Raw genomic sequence first — 24,794 nt, forward strand, 5'->3', positions numbered from 1 at the left:
AATCGTCAAATGTACCTGTCCTTACATTTTGTCACGCCACCTGTGATATAATCCTGTTATTGACTTCTTGCTGCAAAAGACAATCAGTGACATGGTTCTTTCAACAAAGACATCACCGAAGGGTAAAAGAAACTCACCAGATTGATATACTGAGTTCAGAAAGTAAACCCAAGTCAAGACAATGGTCAGCACTGCATTCAACATTCAACCCACAGCATTTAACCCCTGACTATCACTTCTCCTTCTCCCTCCTTTTGCTTTAAATATTTCCCTATTGATTCTTGTTTTTTTGCAATTGTTGTTTTCATGTTTTGTTATGCATTATGTTTTGCACTCTGTCAAAGCGCCTTTGGGCTTCATGAAAAGCGCTATACAAAATAAATGAATTATTATTATTATTATTAAATGCCAAGTCTGTATATAAATTGTTGTAGTTTTGGGAAACCACTAGGAAGTAATGGCAACCACCATACAGGTCCCTTAGAATAGTTATTTCATGGCAGACCATTGTCTTAGTCCCTTTCCCTTATTTCGGGTTATTATGTCTTTATGCGTTGGGGAAAGGGAAAGATAGGTCCTCCACTCATCAGGGATAATTTACCAGGCAATGCACCAGGCTCAAAGGCACACCATGGTGTCCAGGCTCAGGAACCCACCAATCAGGTCCTGAATCATTTTGGGAGAGCTTATGGGGTGGAGTAATGGGCTCCACCAATCGGGAGCCAGGAGACCTCCAAGACCCCCCTTCCCCCTACCTTCGACGAGGGTGAACAAAGAGAGATTCAAGACATTGATTCTCTCTCTAGCTGCTCTCTCTCGGCCCCTCAGCACGTGGACATTTTTTCTTGGCTGGTCTTCCTCTCGCAGGCCTCTACACCTGCATTATTTGAGTCTGGCTCTGTCTCTTGTGCACTCACAACATGTCTGCAAGATTGCTACACTCTGGGCCTGTCTCTTTGTCGACTCTGGGCCTGTCTCTCTGCTGGGTTCACTGAGCACATCTGCTCCACTCTTGAGTCTGCATTGTGGACCTAGCATGTGCCTGCATTACTCTCTTTCACACTGGACCTTGTGGCTGAACACATTTTCTTGGCACTCCTCTTCGCTTTGGACTTTGTTCATTGTCTCTGCTGGCCGCAGGACTCCCTCTCAGTGCATGTGTGCACGACCTCATCTGCCCTTGTTCGTGCTGGAATCGCCATTACCTGCTCGTGCTGCTCGGTGGCGACCCTGGGACAGGGACGTTGCGAGGAGAGGCACCTGGAACATCGTGGCCTTTGTGCGAAGAGTAACAGGTTTCCAACGTTTGTTCGTCCCCATCCCCTCCCCCGTGAAAGTGTGCTGGGCCCATGTGGTGTTTATTTGTAGTAATCGTAATAAGTCATAGAATAAGCTAAGTTCCTGCTTCTCGTCCATTTTTCTTTCCTATTGAAATAATTACAATGTAAATATTTGTAAATAAATCAAATCGTTAAACGTTTTGCTTTTCTCTCTGTCCGTGAAAGTCTTTTCCTCCATTGTCCCGCCATTGCTCGCACCCAGGTTAACATCGGCCGTAATGACATTATCATTACTCCGGCGTTTGCCAATGGTTTTCGCTTGGCCATCGAAAGTGGTGTACTGCTGGAGTGTATGGCGCGTTCTCTCATTGGGACCGTCAAGTGGTACAGGTAAGCTATCGCGCGACGGACCAATTGGCGTTCGTAGTTGCTGGTTCGCAACCTGCTAAGCACGAAGTTATTCGTGCGTGGCAGCCGCAGGTCCGGTAAGTTTGGAAGGGTATGGAGGTTAACCACCTAGTAGTAAACCCGAACCTCGGGCCATAACACATCTGTGTTCAGGAGCGGGATTCCTGTCCGAGCACCGTAACACATTGGTGCCGGGAGTGGGATTCCGCTCTGGCAACCGTAACATATTTGGTGTCAGGAGTGGGATTGGCCATGATCCGGTGTGTACCCCGATTTAGAATAGGTACACCGTATCCCTGCGCATCGTAAGAGGCGTCTAAGGGTTGGCGCCAGGAAGGGCATCCGGCCATAAAAACATTGCCTCAAACAGGGAACCATGATTGTCATGGGGCCTGCAAGGCCAACCCCCACTCGTGGGGAAAAATGGCCTTAAAACGATCATTCATTCATTCATTATAGTGGGATTGGACCCAAGGTGCACTTCACAGACCTCGAAAATTACGAACCGTTAGGAGAAATTTTATTTTAATTTATTGGAGCGGACAATGGCGGACCAACGCGGACAGATCCAGGTGGGCCTTAGTAATGTGAATATGGATAATGAATTACCGATCCAGGACAAAGAAACAAGGGAGGCGCTCAGTAAAAACAATGGCCCCCACTCTCATCCCCTGGAAAGTGCAGCACAAAATGGCGGATTGGCACAGGTGAAACAAGCCGATTTGAAATGTTTTTTTGAACAATTCATAGCACAAATGGAGATGATGAACAGCGATTTGTGCGTAAAAATAAAGGGTGATATACAAGCGTTGAGTGTAAAAATGGATGTGTAAAAGGGTGATATTACAAGCGATAGACGGTGGTATGCGAATGTTGAGCGTGAAAATGGACGCGATGAGGGGCGAAATAAAGCATGAGGGGGATGAGGTGATGAGCAGGGGAAAACAAGCGATGCAGGCGGAAAGGGAGGCTCGAACGGCAAAATGGGAGGCAGAGGTGAAGCCTGCAAGGGCGAATGAAGACACTTGGTTGGCAGACCCTGAAAAGAACGTGGGGTGCGTGACAAGAACGTGGGGTGCGTGACAAGAACATAGGGTGCGTGCCAAGAACGTGGGGTGCGTGACAAGAACGTAGGGTGCGTGACAAGAACGTGGGGTGCGTGACAAGAACGTGGGGTGCGTGACAAGAACGTGGGGTGCGTGACAAGAACGTTGGGTGCGTAACAAGAATGTGGGGTGCGTGACAAGAACGTGGGGGTGCGTGACAAGAACGTGGGGGTGCGTGACAAGAACGTGGGGTGCGTGACAAGAACGTGGGGTGCGTGACAAGAACGTGGGGTGCGTGACAAGAACGTGGGGTGCGTGACAAGAACGTGGGGTGCGTGACAATAACGTGGGGTGCGTGACAAGAACGTGGGGTGCGTGACAAGAAGGTGGGGTGCGTGACAAGAAGGTGGGGTGCGTGACAAGAACGTGGGGTGCGTGACAAGAACGTGGGGTGCGTGACAAGAAGGTGGGGTGCGTGACAAGAACGTGGGGTGCGTGACAAGAACGTGGGGTGCGTGCGTGGTGCGCAGTGGGTAATGGCGGCTGGTGAGGCCAGGGGTAATGTAGAGGAAGAAAAGGGAACGGCGCCATTACGGGTTAAGGGACAGCCGGAGCCACGGGAGAAAGAGAATAGTAAAAAGCCAGGACGAGGGAGTAATAGTTTATTGGTAGAGACGGTACGCGGTAATTTATATCAAACTCAGGCGGGTGAAACTGTCGAAGATTTAATAGCCTGGGCAAGAAAGTTAAAGAGAGAGATTGGCTGTGCTTTAAGGGAGGATGTCGAAGCACGTATGGCGCAGAATACGTGCAGGGAGTGCGTGGCCCCACAGGTGTGCACTTCCGTACTGGTGGAGTCGGCGGAGGAGTTCGAGCTGGCATTTTTCGCCGAGACCAGGTGCGCGGACACATTCACAGGTGCGAGGACACACTCAACAATGGTGTCAATGGGGAGTGCGGGAATTCTATAGGGACTCTACATGGGGGTGTGTGCATGCTTGAGTGTGAGAGTGCACATGTGCGGTGTGAAAGTCCTGCGGGTGCGTCGTTCGAGCTCGTATCCGGGCCGGCGACACGGGTCAGGGTAGTCGCGTGGCTACGTGAGACAGCACCGCGGGAGGTTTGGGGCATGAGTGGCGTGGCAGACGTGCAGAACACATCTGGAGGCACGAGCACACATCTGGAGGCACGAGCACGCATCTGGAGGCACGAGCACGCATCTGGAGCCACGAGAACGCATCTGCATTGGCGTTAGAGTAGCGGGGGTTCAGATGTTTTGGAAATGGATGTCGTTCTGCGGTTGCTGCTGGGTGTAGAAAGTTTTGTTTTGCGAAGGTTCAATAGTGTTGTTGAGAGGCTGGGAGTGTGGCACGTCAATGTGTCCTCTTGTAGGGGAGGGGGGGGGTGGGGCACCCTGGGCGCTGATAGCTCGCCGGCCAGGTGAGGCCATAGGGGTCCAGGGGACCAGTTAGTGTAGTGTAGTGGGCGCAGGTACCCAAGGAAAGGGGCCAGGTGCCATGGTGGGCATAAAGGGGTGAGAGCCAGAGAGGGCCTCCCCCATTGTTAGGTTGAGGAGCAGGTAAGCTCGGAGGTGGCTCCAGCGTCGCTAGGGTGCCACCGTGGAGTATGCAGGTAGGCAAGCTTGCCAGTAGAGCCACACTGCCCAGCCAGGATATCGTGCGATGGTACAGAGTGAAAAATTGAGGGCCGGGCCCAAATTTCTAAGAGCACCAATGTGTGGGACCGGTAAATTGGTTGCATCGAACCAACATAGGGGGTGGGGGGGAGGGGGGGGAGGAGGGGGGAGAGTGTGCAATGGTAAAAAAGAAATGACTTTTGAAATGTTAGGTTAGAGTGGGGATGGTCCCCCTTGGTACCATTGTGTGTGTTTGCGGCCGTTGGGATGACGGGGTTGATGATTAATTGTTTTTTGCGAGGACTTGTTGTGTCCCATGTGTTTAGTAGGGGTAAGCACGTCCCCCATCGGGCTGCTCCGCCGGCGAGCCTAGTGGTGCCACGCCACCTCATTTGTTTGGCACCATGTGTGTTTTGGTGTTCTCCCGGGGGATAGGTATAGTTAGGGGGGATTGATGAACCCAGAAGGAATGGTTTAGTTTGAATGGTTAAAGGGCTCAGATAGAGTAGGGTTAGGTTAAAGAGACGAAAGAGGGGGTAGAGGTAGTAGCGGGATTAGGTGGGCATAGTTAGGATTAGGTTAGGGCTACAACCGGTCGCCTGATCTGCTGCCCCACACGTTCCTGCCCCCATGACGAGTAAGAGACCACCTTGAGGCCGGCCAGTATCATCTGTCGGCCTAGTTTGCCAGTCTGCCATGCCATGTTTTTGCCATGCCTTTGCTTGTTTGCCTTGCCTTCTGTGTGTGTGGCCTTGTCATGCCACACACACATGTTTACGGATTTCCCCATGCTGCGTCAGCACATGGACTGACCAGGACCACAGCTTCTTTTGTTTTTTTTCTCGCATATCACCCACCTTGCTGCATACCAACCACCATACTGCAGTCTCGCTGCCATTTTAAGAGAATTGGCAAACTGACAAACCTTGGCAGTCTTAACAGTCTGTGACTAGTATGCTGTCAAAGGACATTCCCAGCAAACTCCGTATATAATCCAAATTCTGTTGGGAATGAGTTCCCTTACAACTAGCCGGGTGGAACCGGGCTATCCAGGTTACCCGGGTTATCCGCTATTCCATTATAAGACAATTTTAAAGCTCAATTCCCACAGTTCTGGTGGAGTCCCCTTGACCACTCTTGTCAAGTAGGTATGGAATCAATATGGATAATCATCTGCACAGTTGTGTGAGTCCTATAATGGTGACATTTACCTTTGCCCCACTAACGGCCACAAACAGTTTAAATGAAAATATATTAAAACTTCCCCATTTAAGGTACCGTACAAGATACACAATCATGCAGGTGACAGCATGCACTAGATGAAGCATTAAGTGCTTACAGGTATGAAGGTATTCAATAGGTTTAGACTGACAAACATAAAATTAAATAAATAATAAATACACCCATCCTATTGGGATAACCTGCTTGGAAAAACAGTAGTTTAAGGTTAAGAAAAAACAACAACACATTTAGAGGGCCCAGCCAGCATACAATTGGCAATTCGCAGTATTGAACTAACATGACAAACAAGCATTGAAACAAACGATAGCAACATTATTGCTGAAGCAATTTCCCAAGTGTACAGCTGGCTGGTGTGTGTGGGCTGGAGAGAAATCCATTCGAACTGCAGAGGGTTTGGTTGCTATGTGGGAATTGTTGTCACTTTACCGCTTGGACCGCTTTACCAAAAGGTAAATAAGCATTCGTCTCGCAAGCTTTCATTCTAGACATTTATTTTTATTGTGAAGGGGAGGAAAGATATGTTTTGGTAACGTGAAATTACCAATCAAAATATAGTAATGTTAAAGCACAAGTCCCTAATACCAGTAAGCAGTAAGCAATGGCTCACAAATGATCATCGGACTAGCTGGCACCAAATTCATTCGAGATCAGCCCATCTCCCTTATGGAGTTAAAGTCGTGCACTCAACACCATGTCGTGCTGACCCTCTGCCCTCCATACCTGCTGCAATTCCAGGCGCATGCGTTTGGCAGCATTACGGCTCTCGTTCTCACACGCCATTGCCAGCATGTTCTCGGCCACAGCTGAAGTGAGATGTGGTGGGGTGGAGCGCAGGTTCTGCATCAGGAAAGGGACCTGTTAGTACCCTGTGATGCGATGTGTTTACTCTAAGGCTATACTCATGTACACAATGACGGATGGGTTTATTATGTAGACATAGGTTTAGGCCTTTGCAAGTAAGGGTAACGCGCACATAAATAAGGTACTGTAGCGGCTACCGCTGGGTTTTCACAATCGCCTTGCACCTATCAAGGACGCGGAGCGATCACCATGCCGGGCTCGTCCAGGACGCCCGGGCAGGCCCGCGCTCAACTTGCCAGGCCTCGGTCGGGACGCCCGGGCATGCCCCCTCTCGCCTTTCCTGGGCAAACGCTCCGGGATAATATGTATATATATTGCTGCCCGATAAACGGGCTTTTCAGAGTGCCTGAGTGTTTGGTTTGATTAAAGCAACTCGGATGAATTCCAGCTTTTTGTCGCGTCCATTCTTCCGATCGACGTGGGAGCCCCAGCTCCTTCATTGGTGACCTACCGACATGGACACGGCAGTCGCCCTTAAACTGCCTACCTTCTGGGAGGCTCACGCGGCGGTTTGGTTCGCACAGGCGGATTCCCTGTTCGCCCTGCGAGGCATCACGGCCGACGACACCCGCTTCCACCATGTGGTAGCAGCGCTCGGTTCGGCCACCGCGGCCCGTGCCCTGAGCCTCCTCGAGAGCCCGTCAGCCGCTGACAAATACGGCGCGATTAAGAAGCTTCTCCTCGACGCTTTCGCCCTCCCATCGGCGGAACGCGCACGGCGCCTGCTCGACCTGCCCGAGCTCGGCGACACGCGCCCTTCCGAGCGAATGGACTACATGCTTTCACTGCTCGGCGACCACTCTCCGGCATTCCTGTTCCGGGAGCTGTTCCTCCGTCAGCTGCCTAACCCGGTACGCCTCGCCCTGGCAAGCACGACGATCACAGATCCCCGGGCCCTTGCCAGAGAAGCCGACAAGATCTCCGCCGCAGGTCAGCGCATCGCAGCGGCGACATGGGACCCACCGCCGTCCAACGCAACACCCATGGCGCCCGAGCACCCGGCACGGTCGACGACCGAACTGCCGACGCAATTGGCGGCCGCTACACCGAGCCGACCACCTCCAGCACGACGACCGGGGCCTCCACCTGACCAAGCGTGGTGTTACTATCATGCCAGGTTCGGACAGAAGGCCCGGACATGCCGACCCCCGTGCACCTTCGGCAGGCCGGGAAATGGCCGGGCCGGCGTTCATTACCAGCCATGAGCGCCGGCCACACGGGCAACTTACTGTTCATCACGGATAAAGCGTCCGGACGGCGCTTCCTGTGCGACACCGGCGCCCAACTGAGCGTCATACCCGCCTCTGACCAGGACAGGCAGTCCGCGGTTTGCGGCCCCTCCTTGGTTGCGGCCAACGGATCGACCATCCGCACCTTCGGCCCGCGCAACGTCACCCTCTGCTTCGGCGGCCAACGCTTTGCTTGGACGTTTGTAACCGCAAACGTGCCCATGGCTCTGCTAGGCGCCGACTTCCTCTGCGCACACGGACTGCTGGTGGACGTCCAACGGCGTCATTTAATCAACGCCGAAACCTTCAGCTCCCTGGTATGCACATTGAGCAGCTCCGCGCCGACCGAGCTGGCATGCGCCGTCCCGGCGGCGAACGAGTTTGCTCGCCTGCTCACGGAGTTCCCGGCCCTCACGCGGCCGACGTTTTCGGCCGTCGCAGTACGGCATGGGATCGAGCACCACATACCAACCACGGGCCCGCCGGTCTACGCCAGGGCCCGCCGCCTCGACCCAGCCAAGCTCGCCGTGGCAAAGGCCGAATTCGACGCGTTGGAGCACCTCGGCATTGTGCGGCGCTCCGATAGCGTGTGGGCCTCGCCACTGCACATCGTGCCAAAGCCGGGGGGTGGATGGCACCCGTGTGGCGACTACCGCCGTCTCAATGACGCTACCACCCCCGACAGGTACCCGATCCCGCATATCCAAGACTTCTCCGCCCGTCTGGCGGGACGGGTCATTTTTTCGAAAATTGATCTCATACGGGGATATCACCAGGTACCTGTCAGGGCGGCCGACGTCCCTAAAACGGCAGTCATCACGCCGTTCGGCTTATTCGAATTCTTGCGGATGCCGTTTGGTCTCAAGAACGCGGCTCAGGCGTTCCAGCGCTTGATGGACGGCGTGTTGCGTGACCTGCCGTTCCTTTTCGTTTACCTGGACGACATCCTCGTCGCCAGCACGTCCCGGGCCGAGCACCTCCTCCACCTCCGAACACTGTTCGGGCGCCTCAGCGAGCATGGCCTCATCGTCAACCCGGCCAAATGCCACTTCGGCACGACGGCCGTTGATTTTTTGGGCCACCACATCACCAAGAACGGGGCCGTGCCGCTGCCAACCAAGGTCGAGGCCATCACCACGTTCCCGCGTCCCCGCACCATAAAGGCCCTGCAGGAATTCCTGGGAATGGTGAATTTTTATCACCGCTTCGTGCCCCGCGCTGCTCAACTCATGCGGCCCCTCTACGAAGCCCTCCGGGGCAAGCCGGCCAAGCACGACATCGCCTGGTCCGCAGCAATGGATGCGGCCTTCCAAAGCTCAAAGCGGGCCCTCGCCGACGCAACACTGCTCGCTCACCCGGTGCTCAACGCTCCCATCGCCCTCACCACGGATGCCTCCGACTACGCGGTGGGCGCCGTACATGAGCAATGGGTGAACGGGGTTTGGCAGCCACTCGCTTTTTTCAGCCGGCAGCTCCGGCCGAACGAGCTCAAATACAGCACGTTTGACCGGGAGCTCCTCGGTCTACACCTGGCTGTCCGCCATTTCCGCCACCTCCTGGAGGGCCGACCTTTCACGGCGTTCGTCGACCACAAGCCGTTGGTTTACGCCATGGCCAAGGTCACGGAGCCGTGGTCGGCCCGCCAACAGCGCCACCTCTCCGCCGTGTCGGAGTTTACCACGGACATCCGGCACGTCGCCGGCAAAAACAACGCCGTGGCCGACTGTCTTTCCCTGGCCAGCGCGAACGCGGTCCACCTGGGCGTGGACTTTGCGCTTATGGCGGCGGACCAAACCACCGACACCACGGTGCAAGCCCTCCGGGCGGCGGACACGGGCCTCCGCCTGGCCGACATCCCCTTCGCGGACACTGTCCTGCTCTGCGACGTCTCCCAAGGCCAGCCTCGCCCCATCGTGCCCATCACCTGGCAACGCCGCATCTTCGCCTCCCTCCACGGCCTTTCCCACCCGGGCCGGAAAGCTTCCCAGAAGCTGGTGTCGGCGCGATTCGTCTGGCACGGCCTTCGTCGGGACGTCCGCGATTGGACCAGCACCTGCACGGCCTGCCAACGGGCCAAGGTCCACCGACACACCCAGGCCCCGCTGGCACCTTTCATGGCCGGCCTTCAAGACGGCGGTTGGGCCGACCGGCTGCCGTGGGTCCTTTTGGGCCTCCGCACGGCCCCCAAGGAGGACCTCCAGGCATCCACCGCCGAGCTGGTCTATGGCCAGGCGCTACGCGTCCCGGGCGAATTCGTGCCCGACGCTACCAGTCCCTGGTCCGCAGCTCACCAGCGCTCGGACCTCCAGGAGGCCGCCCGACGGTTTGCCCCCGTGCCAACATCCCACCACGGTGACCCCCAGTCCTACGTCCCCCCAGCACTTCGCACAGCGGAGTATGTTTTTGTGCGTCACGACGCACATCGGGGGCCACTCCGGCGCCGTACGACGGGCCCTTCCGGGTGCTGCGACGGGACGACAAGTCGTTCGTCATCGACATCGGCGGCAGGTCGGACCGGATTGCGGTGGACCGCCTCAAGCCGGCGCACGTGGACGTCGACCACCCACCACGGGTGGCCCTTCCGCCGCGGCGAGGCCGCCCCCCGTCCACGGTGCCCCCCACTCGACCGCCCACCACCACACCGGACCCCCTCCCACGACCCGCCAGGGGTCGCTTCGGCCGGGTCATCAGGACCCCCCTCAAATTGACCCTGCCGGTGCAAGTCGATTCTGGGGGGACGTGTGTAGCGGCTACCGCTGGGTTTTCACAATCGCCTTGCACCTATCAAGGACGCGGAGCGATCACCATGCCGGGCTCGTCCAGGACGCCCGGGCAGGCCCGCGCTCAACTTGCCAGGCCTCGGTCGGGACGCTGGGCCACGCCCCCTCTCGCCTTTCCTGGGCAAACGCTCCGGGATAATATGTATATATATTGCTGCCCGATAAACGGGCTTTTCAGAGTGCCTGAGTGTTTGGTTTGATTAAAGCAACTCGGATGAATTCCAGCTTTTTGTCGCGTCCATTCTTCCGATCGACGTGGGAGCCCCAGCTCCTTCAGTACACCCAAAAATCAGGATGCAAGGAAATAGCTTTGAAAATGGAGTTCATAAAGTTAGCAGATGTAAAACATGTACTTTATTAAGAATATTACGTGGTATTAAAACATCAAATGATATCATCTTAATTTCATGAATTTTGCATCGTAATACTAGTAATAATGATGATGATAATAAGTCACATTAAATAAAATATTACACGATGCTCCGAATACATTTAGAAATGATAAAGATTAAACTTTTTTTTTTTTGAAAGAGTAGACCATTGTGCACTTCCTGCCTTGATATTTAAAAATATATGCAAACTAATTATAAAAGTGTACACATGTTAAATTTGATGATAAGGTTAAAGGTAAGATTGGGGTTAGTGGTGGAGGAATGGTGTGCATACAGCACAACCCTCCCTCCAAACCCCCTCCCACTCTTCCCTCCACCCCCATCCAACTCTTCACCGGGTGATGTTCACACCTTTATTTCATTTACGAACATGGTTAAAAACCACAATGCGATAAGCTCCACAAACTCTTAATCCGAACCGATCCTCAAAATTCCAACCGCAGAATTGACCCAAACAGCAATCCCAACTACTAAAAAAGTGTTCTTTGCTAACAACGTTTCATTCAAAAAACGTGTCTCCAACCAGAGATTATTTAGTCTACAGGATCCAATCCTCATAACCGAATCCAGATTTTGATGATACGCTTCAATTATTTAATGATAATAATCGATCGTGCTTCCAAGGCAAGAAACGTTTGAGTAGGCCGAAACAAAATGGTGGCAAAGAGTAGTCGAGACAAAATTATGACCCAAAAGACCCAGATTACCCAAAAGTCCATGAGGACCCAAAAATCCCCAAGGATCCAAAAAGTCTCTGATGACCCAAAAGTCCCCGAGGACCCAGTTGACCAAAAAGTCCTGATGAACCAAAAGTCCCCGAGTACTCAAAAAACCCAGATGACCCAAAAGTCCCCCAGGACCAAAAATACGCAGATTACCCTGATGACTCAAAAGTCCCGAACACACAAAAGTCCCCAGATACCCAAAAGTCCCCGGAGATCCAAAACTCCCCAATTAAAATTTGGTCCAATGGACCAACGGGCCCCCTAGTTTAATAAATATTTGAACTGACGTTTAGTGTTCCTTTCATCCTTGTTTTGGCATACTGCATCGCCTGGAGTGGTCAATGGTCAATTAATTGATATAGGCTCCGCCCCTTCCCTCTGTCCCCGCCCTATTGGTTAAAGGGAAACCACATCAGTTATTTTGGGCATTTCTAAGTGCAGGTCATTGTGTGGCCTGAGGCTGGATGAAGACATTACTCTTTGAGAAATGAGCAATAAGACAGAGCTGCAAGATACAGTCAGGGTTACGTAAGACAATATAGAAACACATGTGCAGTGTTTGACTTTGCTGACTAAGATATCTTGACACTTTTACTCCAAGATTGGGTATCCTCTGAGTACCATACCATTGTGTTATTCCACATTGTAAAAAATTACAGAAACAAGTTAACAAAACAAGAAAAAGAGCAGAGATTGCAAACCCTCACCAGGATGTATTTTCAGTGGTTTTTAAGACTTTTGTGTTAAAACAAATATGGCGGCCGAACCACGTGACTGATGACGTCATGATAATTTCTTTTCGAAAGTAATTTATTTCTAGATTATGCTCAAGAAATTTCATCTTGATCGGATGAAGTTTTGTACTTGTCGAATTATGACGTCATAATGAAGGCACCTCTGACATCATCATTAACATATTTTATTCCCCATGGCGAGTTCTTTACAATGAGCCATGTCTCAATTTTTTTCTATTCAGCACTTTCGGAGATATAGAGGTGCAAAGTTTTTTGTTTTTTCCAAGATGGCGGCTGAACCACGTGATCTATGACATCATAATTATCATTAAAAATTATACAGGTGGGGTTGCCCCTATGGTGAAAATTTCCTGTCAATCGGACCAACGGTTGCAAAGAAAATTATATTTATTTTGTGCGGACAAACAGACAGACAGACAAACAAACAGACAGACAAACTGACTCAAATAAATGCATTACCCTCTCCTCTGGCGAGGGTAAAAATGTATGCTAAATTAAAAAGGCAATGTAGGGATGACAAACTACAGTCTAAAAAAGTTCCTAAACAAGATAGGGATGATGTTGGTTTAGAGAGTAGCTAATAGTATTGCCATCACATAACAATCCCGACATCACTGCCTCATTTACACTTAGTCATTGCTTCAGGCGTCTATAAACACTCCACTGGTTACAACAGTACTTGATTACTCTTGTAGTGTAGCCACATAATAGACTGTACAAATTAGCAGTCCGATTATTATGTTATAATATCAGTACATGCTCATCAACTTCTTACAAACTTCATGAACATCTCGAATAACTGCTCCCTTTGTGATTGGTTCCTCTAAGTTGATAAAAAAGAAAAGTAGGAAAGACAACTGAAGCTGCAAGAAGTCCCTGAAAATATACAGGAGCTTCTTATACTAATGCAGAAATGAAATATAGGAGCTTCTAATACTTTTAGTTCGGCCTAGCCCTAGACAATAGTCTGGAGGCAGGGATGTAGGGATTGTTATGTGATGGCAATACTATTAGCTACTCTCCAAACCAACATCATTAGTCAGGCAGCTTAGCAGCATATTTATCGAAAATGGGGAAAGGCTTGACAAAAGCGCCATTTTTATTTTGGTGGTCCATTAGACCATATACAATAGATTTAGGACCGGAGGCAAGAAATATACAGTGTTCTTCACCTTTTTATTGGACAAAAACCAAGGACAAAAACAAATTATGTATATATTTTCAACAAGGAGGCTAACTTATATTTCATTACATGCAGTGTTATTTGTAAAAGTTATGCATGCATGCATAATAAATCTTATGCTTCCATGTAATAATAATTAGTAATATAATACCGAGTGTTTATACAAATGTGTTATACTTGTGACTCGCGCACCTCTCATATATCTAACATGTACACAACTACAAGGATGTAATGACAATATAGCTTTAGAACAGACATGTTGTTCAAGGTAATTTGTCCAGCAATTTATGTATTTACGATTTTAGTCTAACTCCAATAGCTGATGATTTATTTGCATAAATGTATTGCTCGATATTATGCTGTGCGAGTCGTATTTGTGCAAAAGTCAAACACTGCATATGTCTTGCCTCCGGTCCTAATTCTATTGCATATGGTCCAATGAACCACGAAAATAAAAATGGTACTTTTGTAAAGTCGTTCCCCCAAAAATTGCTAAGCTGCCTAACTACATCCCTATCTTGTTTAGGACCTTTTTTTAGACTGTAGTTTGTCATCCCTACATTGCCTTTTTAATTTAGCATAAAAAAAATTTTATTCACTTTTGTATATACAGTCACGTGAAAAAGTAAGTACACCCCATGTAAAGTTTTGACTTTTTCAACATATTTCAACATACAGCTATTTGATCTTCATTTCAACAACATTGATAGACTAGCCGAAACCCGTGGAACATCCACGGAAGGGAGGATGTGGTGTATGGATAGAGTGTACCATTATGGATGGCATAGGGGAGCGCTCATGGGATCTTCTTCTTCCGTTAAGCTCCAATTTTTTCTCTTTAAGTTAAGTCCAATCAGTCCTCTCTGCTCGAAGTTCTCAGGCCATGCCTTCCCGCTCTCATACTTTTATTTCCGTTCGGTGTAGAAAGAGATTGACATATCGTTCGTCTGTTTTCAGCTCGTTATCTTTAAGCTTCCTTACGTCTCGCCACCTGCTACACCTCTCTGAGTTATGAGGATTTATGCAACGCACCCCGAGTATCGCAACGTCACTCCATTTAACTTTATTAAAATGACGATAAAGAAGTTTCCTTATATATCCTAATTTAAAATGTTCAAGGGAATAAAAAGACCATTTGGTTCACACCACCCATGTTCACACCACTCGACTGTCAAATCAGCGGACGGTTGCTTCGCCTTCGCCCAGCAGACGCCAATACGATGGCGTCGTAAGATGGCGTCGTATCGGCAGTTAATCAGATGCTTTTGGGCCCCAACGTCGGCTAATTCAGATTTTTCGAGTATGTCTGTACGTGATAAACAAAGAGCGCGGTTCGTAGATCGTAAATCCATTAGTGCCGTGGGCATCGGGTCACTGGGTGCGGCGTAAAAGGGATAACAAAGTCGAGTCCTTACGGTATTATTATATAGATAAAGGTGATATAATATAACAAATATCATGAAACATTTACATTTTGTAGTCCATTGTATAATTTAAATAAACATAAATGCAAATTTCGCATGTGGAAAAAATTAGTACACCCTTGGCTCTAATAGGTGGTATTGCCCCCTTTGGCAGAAACAACCTCAAGTAGGCATTTCTTATAACTGTCTACCAGTCTCTGACATCGACTGGGAGAAATTTTTGTCCACTCCTCCATGCATAATTCTTTCAGCTGTGTGATGTTTGAGGGGTTTCTTGCATGCACAGCTCGTTTCAAATCCCCACACAACATCTCGATGGGATTTAGATCCAGGCTTTGACTTGGATATTCCAGAACCCTCCATTTCTTTCTTTTCCGCCATTCCTTGGTGGATTTACTGGTATGTTTAGGGTCATTGTGATGTTGCAAGGTCCACCTTCGGTTGAGCTTCAATTTTCCGACAGATGGCCTCACATTATCCTCAAGCACCCTCTGGTACAATGAAGAATTCATAGTGGATTCTATGATGGTGAGCTGTCGAGGCCCTGATGCAGCAAAGCTGCCCCAAACCATAATATTTCCACCACCATGCTTTACAGTTGGTATCAGGTTCTTGTGGTCAAATGCTGTCTTTGGTTTTCGCCAAACATGTCTTCTGGTACTTTGGCCAAATAGCTCTACCTTTGACTCATCTGTCCAGAGCACATTGTTCCAGAAGTGCTGGTGTTTGCCTCGGTGTTCATTGGCAAACTTTAGTCTTGCCCTGATATTCTTTCTGGACAGCAAAGGTTTCCTACTGGCACACCTCCCATGTAGATCAAATTTGTGCAGCCTCTTTCTAATGGTAGACTCGTGCACTTTGACATCAACAGTGGCAAGAGCTACCTGTAGGTCCCGTGATGACATTCTGGGGTTCTTCGAGACTTCTTTCAGCATCTTGCTGTCTGCCCTCGGGCTGAACTTGCTGGGGCGGCCTGGCCTGAGCAAGTTGGCAGTTGCTTGGAATCTTCTCCACTTGTAGATGATCTTCTGGACAGTCAAATGATTGATTTCAAATTGTTTGGAGATCTTTTAAAATCTCTTCCCAGAGTCGTAGGCATCTATAACCTTCTTTCTGAAGGCCTCAGAGAGCTCTTTTGATCGAGGCATGGAGACGCCGCACACTTCAACAACAAAGGGCAAACCAAACTAAATGTCTGAGGTTTGAATAAGACAGGTTCCTCCAAGATCATCTCTAACGATGTTCTAATCATTTGCACCTGAGCTGGTGCACCTGATTCTAATTTTAGGTATTTGAAGTAGTGATAAATGTAGTGGTGTACTTACTTTTTCCACATGCGAAATTTGCATTTATGTTTATTTAAATTATACAATAGACTACAAAATGTAAATGTTTTATGATATTTGTTATATTATATCACCTTTATCTATCAATATTGTTGAAATGAAGATCAAATAGCTGTATGTTGAAATATATTGAAAAAGTCAAAACTTTACATGGGGTGTACTTACTTTTTCACGTGACTGTACGTATGTTTATGAATATATCGTACTGATTATGCAATTTGGTGTCTGTCTGTGTATTTCTGAGCACTATACATTCGGTCGTTACTTATCCAATGTCAACCAATCTTGACAGGAGGCCTAATGGTCAAACAATGGATTGTAGCAACTTCATTTCCACCCCCCAAGCCCCCCACCACAAGGGGGTTATCCACCTTGGGCAAAATCTGTGTTAAGGTGTATATCCGTGTTAAGATAGCTAATCGTGGCGATTTTCCAAAGCCACTTCTAATAACAAAAGTAATAACACCATATATGATAATAGCATATTTGTTTATTACAAAATGTCATTTGTTATTACAAATAACATGTTATTACATGTTATTTGTAATATATTAGAAAAATGTTATTACATTTTTTGTTATTACAAAATGTTATTTACAAATTACAAAATAATATTAATACTAATAATAATTATTAATACCCTTCCCAAGGGCTGTTTTCTCCTTGAGCAAACGGCCTGTTAACGTGAATAAATAGCTTATCATGGTGTTTCGTGGGGCACCCCGACCACAAATATAACATTAAGCCTATAATCCACAAACACGTATGTTTAACTTTTTAAACAGTCATTACTGCTGTTGAATACTAAACTCGAAGTTATGAACCCGACGTTATTGAGGCCCGATCCTCGATGTACTGTAATCTATATACTCCAGAGAGGATAATAACACAGCCCTCCTGCCGCTCCCGTAGGTAGTGGGTGTACTCGTTACCATGAATGCCCTATTTGATAGGCGGCAGGTTCTACCTGTGCCACAGAGACACACACGTGGCAATTTTATAGCCAAAGTTATGGGAAATTAAATGTGTTTTAAATGAACCACGTGGTTCTTTTCTAAGGATAAATAGTCAAACTCTTGTAATGGTCCAAATGTAATTAAAACGCTACTGCAGAGCACTTTAATCATGCACAACAAAAGTATATTATTGTAGCGGTTACCGGAAGCATGGCACAATTACCTTGCACCGGCCGATGACGCAACCGGCGAGCGGTCACTTGTCCGGACTCGCCCGGGCGTGTCCAGACTTGCCTTTCCCGGGCGAACACTTGGCTTACCTATTTGCATACCACGCCCCGCCTGAGAGGCGTGGCTTTTGTGTTGAACTTTACGTGTAAATTGCCGCCCGTTCAATGGGCTGATTCAGTGCTTTTGAGTTCTTTCGTGTTGAGCTAAAATAAATAGCTCGGTGAAACTTTGTTCCTGTGTCGTCCATTTTGTCTGGTTTGATCGTGCAAACACAGCTCCCACATTATGACAGCTTTGACTTGATTTCTCGAAGGTGATGAAAGTTGAGTTTTTATGAGAGGAGGCCTACATTTTGTGTTTCGAGCACAGTTTTATATTAGTCCAGCAGATAGGTGCTAAAAAATGAACAAATTGTGCACTTTATGATTAAAGCATGAAACTTGGCAGACTCATACTAGACATCATGGGGATCATTTTAAAGATTGGAGGCATTCTGTATCTGTCCTGTGTCCACCGTAGCGGCCATTTTCCAAAATGGCTGCCATCGAGGAGATTTTGCCGATAAGTGAATGACAAAAATACCTCTATTAACATAAAATATATATGTTCATGCTATATATACACAAAGAATTAAGTTAAGCACCCCCCCCGTTTTTTTACAACCTCGCACATTACAAGTTTGTTGTCGTCAAAACAGTGTAATATACCCATGATATTGCTATATTTTCTGGAGAAGTGATATTATGGTCACATAAAAACATAACAATCATGCCGTTTTCAATATTTTATTCTGAATAATTTAAGGTGAAATTTTTTGGGAATTTTAGGCATATTTTCACCTCAATTTAAGTATGGAGCTATAGGTCCATCACGGACAGTGTGGATGACGTTTATGTTTTCTAACGTACAGTCATTGTTCTGAGAAGACCTCTAGCGATCTTTGCGTCAATAACGTGTGTAGGACCCACGTGATCGGATCACTGACTCAACCCTACGTCTCATAGACCCTGTAAGCCGTCGTATGCGTTGCTGTGGCAGGTTGAACCCCCTCGAGCACGTTTGGGACATGTTGGGACGACAAATTGCGAAGATGGTCCCTCCAATAGCCAATCTGGATGAATTGGAACGTGCATTACATCGGGAATGGAACAACCTGCCACAGCAACGCATACGACGGCTTACAGGGTCTATGAGACGTAGGGTTGAGTCAGTGATCCGATCACGTGGGTCCTACACACGTTATTGACGCAAAGATCGCTAGAGGTCTTCTCAGAACAATGACTGTACGTTAGAAAACATAAACGTCATCCACACTGTCCGTGATGGACCTATAGCTCCATACTTAAATTGAGGTGAAAATATGCCTAAAATTCCCAAAAATTTTCACCTTAAATTATTCAGAATAAAATATTGAAAACGGCATGATTGTTATGTTTTTATGTGACCATAATATCACTTCTCCAGAAAATATAGCAATATCATGGGTATATTACACTGTTTTGACGACAACAAACTTGTAATGTGCGAGGTTGTAAAAAAACGGGGGGGGGTGCTTAACTTAATTCTTTGTGTATATATATAGTAACTTACTCAAACACAAGAATTATAAATATGCCCTAAGAATATATATTTAATGGATATATGGACCAATATAGGTATTTTGACCACTGATAATGGCCCCACAGCAGTCAGTGCTCTTCTCCCTCTATTCCCTGACGACTCAAAGTCAATCGCAATGATAAGACATTCAATGGAGGTGGTGAAAAAAGCTGTAGCCATACTCAATCCGGGACAAATTCCAGTCATAGCGTGTGATCAGCCATTGTTCAAACTTGCCAAAAACATTCAGTGGATGTGGCCAGAAACATATGGCGAAGGCTCATTTCTGGGGTCTGCACATCAAGATGACTCTGCTTAAGGCACTTGGTGATCTGTTAGGTGGCAGCGGTTGGACATCGGCAATAGTGCAAGCTGACATAGCTACACCAGGAACTGCAGACTCATTTTTGAAAGCGACTCATGTCAAGAGAACTGCTCGTGCACATCAAGTGACTGCATGCACACTGCACAAGCTTCTCCATGAATCTTATACCAACTACCAAGTATCCCAGGCAGACACTGATGCTGTATCATTTGAAGAGTGGTGCAAATGCAGAGCAGAAGCAAGTCCACAATTCTATTTCTGGCAGCTTGTGCTGGAAACACAGTTGAATATACTGGTCTGGGACAGATCTATTCATGAAGGCAATTTCCTTTTGTATGTGGATGCCTTGACACAGCTGGAATGGCTCTTCTATGCTCTTGACCACTACAACTATGCAAGGGCTGTGTCCATTCACTTGTGGGACATGGTGGTGCTTCGCGACAAACAACCAGGTGTGTTTGCAGCTTTTTGCAAGGGAAAGTTCACCGTCAACAAGACATGCCGACCATTCTCAAGGATGTCTTTGGACGAAAGCCATGAACAGAACAATGCCTGTGTGAAAGGTGATGGGGGGAGTAGTTGGTCTCACCGAAAATCCAGCAGCACTATTGAGGTGGATGGTGGCTGGACCAGAGATTTCCCGGGTGGTTGGTGAGTTTCAAAGTGAACTGGACAGGAAGGAAGCAGCATCACACCCACACCATCACGAGGACAAGCCAGGTAGGTCTTATAAGTATCTCCATGAAATTTGGCTAGTTTTTGTATTGCATTACTTGTTTTGTAAAACTAAATATTTTGACAGTTGTGTAACCCCCAATTACTATATATTTTCAGGAACACAAGTAGCATTCCTCAAGAATGTGAAGTCTCTGATTTTAACAATGAAAACTATGGGCAACCCCTTCTCTGACACCAGTGGAGATCTCTTGGTCCTCGACACGCGAGAGGTGGTCGATTCATCTGTTGTTGATTCTGTTCGCAAAATGAAACTACTTGGTGAAAATCAACACAACGAGTTCTTTAAGAGTCGGCTGGTGGAGCACACAACTGCACTCAATGATAGAATAACAAAGAACAATTTGCCTTTGTTCAGATGGCGTCCTGAGAAAGAAAAGTCTCGCACCCAGGAGCAGCTGCTGTCCATGAAACGTGACCGCAATTTGTTTTCAACATTGTACATTGCCAGTCAAATACGTGGAGCTGACCTGGAATATTTTTTCCAGCATGAAAATCAGTCATTTCCACCTTCAATATCAGACTACGGGAAAATGAGACTTGGCAAAAAGTCAGACTTGCTCCAGTGCCTGGAAGATCTGGTGCCACATAGTGATGATGCCGACCACACTACATCTGAAGTAGACATGGTCATCATTGATGGTGCAGCTATTGCCAACGTGATTACGCCTGGTACATCAGAGACATTCAATGAGTATTCTAAAGAGTTCATGAACTATGTACGGAGGCAATTCACAGGCTCTGTTTACCGTGTTGATGTGGTATTTGATGTATACAGAGAAGATAGTCTGAAGGCCGCCACAAGAAAGAAGAGAGGGAAGGGCATACGGATAAGAGTGGAAGGAAACAAGAAGCTGCCTGGAAACTGGTCACAATTCCTACGGGAAGATGGTAACAACACAGAACTTTTTAATCTCCTGAGTGAACGAGTGACAAATGAAACATTTCCTGGTACAGTGGTCATGACTCACGGAGAAGAGCTGCGTTGTTCAGAGACAATTGACTCAGACTGGTTGTCCCCTTCTACACAGGAGGAAGCAGACACAAGAATGCTGCTGCATGCAGCAGATGGGGCCAGGCAAGGTTGCAAGAACATCTTGCTTAGAACTGTTGACAGAGATGTAGTCGTACTAGCAGTCAGTCTTGCTCACAAGCTTGACAGTGCACAGCTCACTGTAGCATTTGGAATGGGAAAATCGTTCCGTTACCTAGACGCAACTCACATGGCACAGACGCTGGGAAATGATAAGTGCAATGCAATACTTGCTTTTCATGCACTGACAGGGTGTGACACCACATCCAGTTTCACCGGCAGAGGAAAAAGAACAGCCTGGTCATCATGGAATGCGTTTGTTGATGTCACGCCAGACTTGTGGAGACTTGCACAGACTCCAACAACAGCTAGCATAACCCAGCTTCTCCCAAACATCGAGAGGTACATTGTGCTTATGTACGACCGTGGAAGCTCTGATGATAATGCGAACATGGCATGGAAGACTCTGTTCACACAGAAAGGCAGGAGCATTGAAAACATGCCTCCGACTCAGGATGTTCTCTATCAGCATCTACTTCGAGTTGGTTATCAGGCTGGCCATGTATGGGGTCAGGCCCTGTTAAAAGCACCTCACCTGCCCAGCCCAGCAGAGTTTGGATGGACGCGAAAGAACAATTTGGCCGAATGGGAAGTGATGTGGAGGAACCTGCCCCCTGCTGGTGCAGCATGCCGTGCTGTTATTAAGTGTGGCTGTATTAAAGGCTGCAGAGGAAGATGTAAATGTGCGGAAGAAAATCTACCCTGTACATTACTCTGCAAGTGCGGTGGTTGTGAGTGAGAAGGGTGACAAGAGAATGGTTGACATTGAAACATGAGTGTTCTTGGACGTTATTGTTCTATCTCATGCACACCAAAAAACTTTTGTACTACTACAGTGTAATTTTCTGGTGTTTTCCTAAATGAAAGGAAGATAACACTTTGTACAAATAAACTAGTTTATCGAAACCAGTTTGTGTTACTTTATTCCTGGAATTTTGCATTTTTCCCCTCCAAATGCCCTTAAAGTGACACATAGAGGTCCCCCAAAACAATCAAAAATGAATATTTATGTTATCATATATAATCCTTGGTGATACTTTAGTGTGCAGATGATATTAAAACAACAATTTGATATTTTCTGATGTAATATAAATTTATTCTAGCTAAATAATGATTCTGACTAGCGGCCATTTAAAAAATGGCCGCCACGGGTGACACAGGACAGATCCAGAATGCCTCCAATCTTTAAAATGTTCCCCATAATGTCTAGTATTAGTGTACCAAGTTTCATGCTTTAATCATAAAATGCACGATTGTTCACCTATCCGCTGGACTATACCACTAAAGTGTGGCTTTCCCAGGGTGTTTGACTCTTCGCCGGGGTGTGTTGTCTCTGCACATTCAGACAGGAATTTGTAATTTGTTCAGGATGTTGGCGATAGGCCTACCTTGCCTAATCTTTGTCGAAAGACATCGAGGGATATTTAACGGCCATCAGCGACGAATGCTGCAGACGGATCTACAGCTTAAGAGCCCATATGATGAAGCGTGCACTCTATTGATCAAACACCCGGCCTGCGAAACTCCAGGACAATTTATAGATGGGATGGTAATCGGAACTAGACTTGACAGCTCAAAAACGAGTACGTATATTGGACCTTTCCAGCCAACTTTCCTTTATTAAGATCCATTGCAAATGGAATAACATGACCATCTGTATGATCATTCCTGATGATATTTGTGCAGAAAATATTCGCTTTTATCTTGAGTCCCGGTGCAAAGCATCCATTTTGCCAATAGCCCAGCGGCATAGTAAAAAATACGAAACCAATTGTTCAAATTGTTCTAAAAGCACCAAAATTGGCACACATGTAGATTAATATATTCTAAACATTTTTGGATATGGAGGCATTCAAGATTAGCCGCCAAATTCAAAAATGGCCGCCAAATGTGCTACGGGGAGAATCTTGAATGCCTCCATATCCAAAATTGTTCAGAATGTATTAATCTACATGTGTGCCAATTTTGGTGCTTTTAGAACAATTTGAACAATTGGTTTCGTATTTTTTACTATGCCGCTGGGCTAGTCCTGCGGCATAGCAGACCAATTGTTCAAATTGTTCTAAAAGCACCAAAATTGGCACACATGTAGATTAATACATTCTGAACAATTTTGGATATGGAGGCATTCAAGATTCTCCCCGTAGCACATTTGGCGGCCATTTTTGAATTTGGCGGCTAATCTTGAATGCCTCCATATCCAAAAATGTTTAGAATATATTAATCTACATGTGTGCCAATTTTGGTGCTTTTAGAACAATTTGAACAATTGGTCTGCTATGCCGCAGGACTACAATAAGTATTCCCCTAGTAAGAATGGGAAATGCTTTATCACTATTACACCAAAATATATGCAATGCGTGACGCATTTGCTGCGTGCTCTTCGCCAACGGTTCACCTGTCCCACCACCTCCTCCACCTCCTTTCCTTATCAATTTCACCTTGGACCTTTTCTTATACTCTTGGGATAAATTCAGCATCCAAACCCCTATGATGGGAGCTGCAGCTCAGACCGCATAGCCTCACCACTATTCCAAGCTGACGTGTGATTCTTCTTCTTTCATATGCAGCACAAGGCTGTGGGGTAGCGTCATTGGCTGAGGGCGTGGCTATGCCGCTGATGCACTGCCCTCTGCTGGTTCGGGCAGGAATAGCAGGCTAGCTCGACTACTCTTTGCGAAGGGCACCATGGGATTTTTAACATCCCCTGACGAATGCGGGAGGTGAGTGTGCATACCACTAGAGTCTAGGCCATCCTGCCAGCCCGACAGATGTGATGATGCTTTACCATACGACAAGCGGTCATGGTGTTTCACCATGACCGTAGGCTTAGTGTGATCAAATCTGTGGGTTTGTCTGATGGCAGAATATCTGCAAAACGAGGGCAGCTAGAATCACCAAAATTGGCACGGAGCTTCATATTGTGAATGGCTCAGACGAGTTGATGGGCCGAATCACCTCTTCCTGCATTGAAGTTCCTTGTGCAATTCCTCTAGAGTTGAACTTTGAGCTCACAAGGGAAAACAAAAAAGGGTTTTATTATAGGACCATGTACATATTCATGCAGCGCATAAGTATTGCGATAATCACATCTGTTTGTACAATATGAAGCTCTTTGCCAAACTTTGCAATTCTTCTCAAATTGATTCTGACGACAAACACTCAGAGACAGCAAGTACATCAAAAGAGCAAGCAGACACAAACAACTCAAGAGAATCCAGTCGAGAGGGAGAGGCAACGATCCAGTAAATAAAGTGAAAAAATTGGCAAACCTAGAATTTTTTTTGCAAAAAAGCGAGATTTGTTTGAAATTACCCACAAACCCCTCCTGCACAATATGTCAAAAATGTAGATAGATGTAGGTGTAGTAAAAGTGATAATTTGCATAATTGCAAGATGGCAACACAGTGCCATTGTTTCTGCCAAAATATGTCAATAAATATTACATTAATGGGATGAATTATTCAAATAAAGATGTAAGCACACAAAACGAAGCATATATATTCTTATTTGATGATTCCAGGAAGACTAGCCATACATACCCATCA

At 47.1% G+C, this 24,794-nt stretch overlaps 1 protein-coding gene across 2 annotated transcripts in view; it reads right to left on the minus strand.

Moving 5' to 3' along the window:
• Nucleotides 1-24,794, minus strand: part of NOL4 (nucleolar protein 4) — a 604,446-nt gene that overhangs the window by 38,695 nt on the left and 540,957 nt on the right. For both annotated transcript variants that reach the window (XM_078774531.1, XM_068110142.2), the window contains exon 9: nt 6,333-6,449. In XM_078774531.1, the coding sequence (XP_078630657.1) occupies nt 6,333-6,449 (117 nt within the window). The remainder of the gene's footprint in view (nt 1-6,332; nt 6,450-24,794) is intronic.

The sequence above is a fragment of the Myxine glutinosa genome, chromosome 3 (assembly GCF_964187855.1).
Source record: "Myxine glutinosa chromosome 3, kmMyxGlut1.1, whole genome shotgun sequence".
NCBI lineage: Eukaryota > Metazoa > Chordata > Myxini > Myxiniformes > Myxinidae > Myxine > Myxine glutinosa.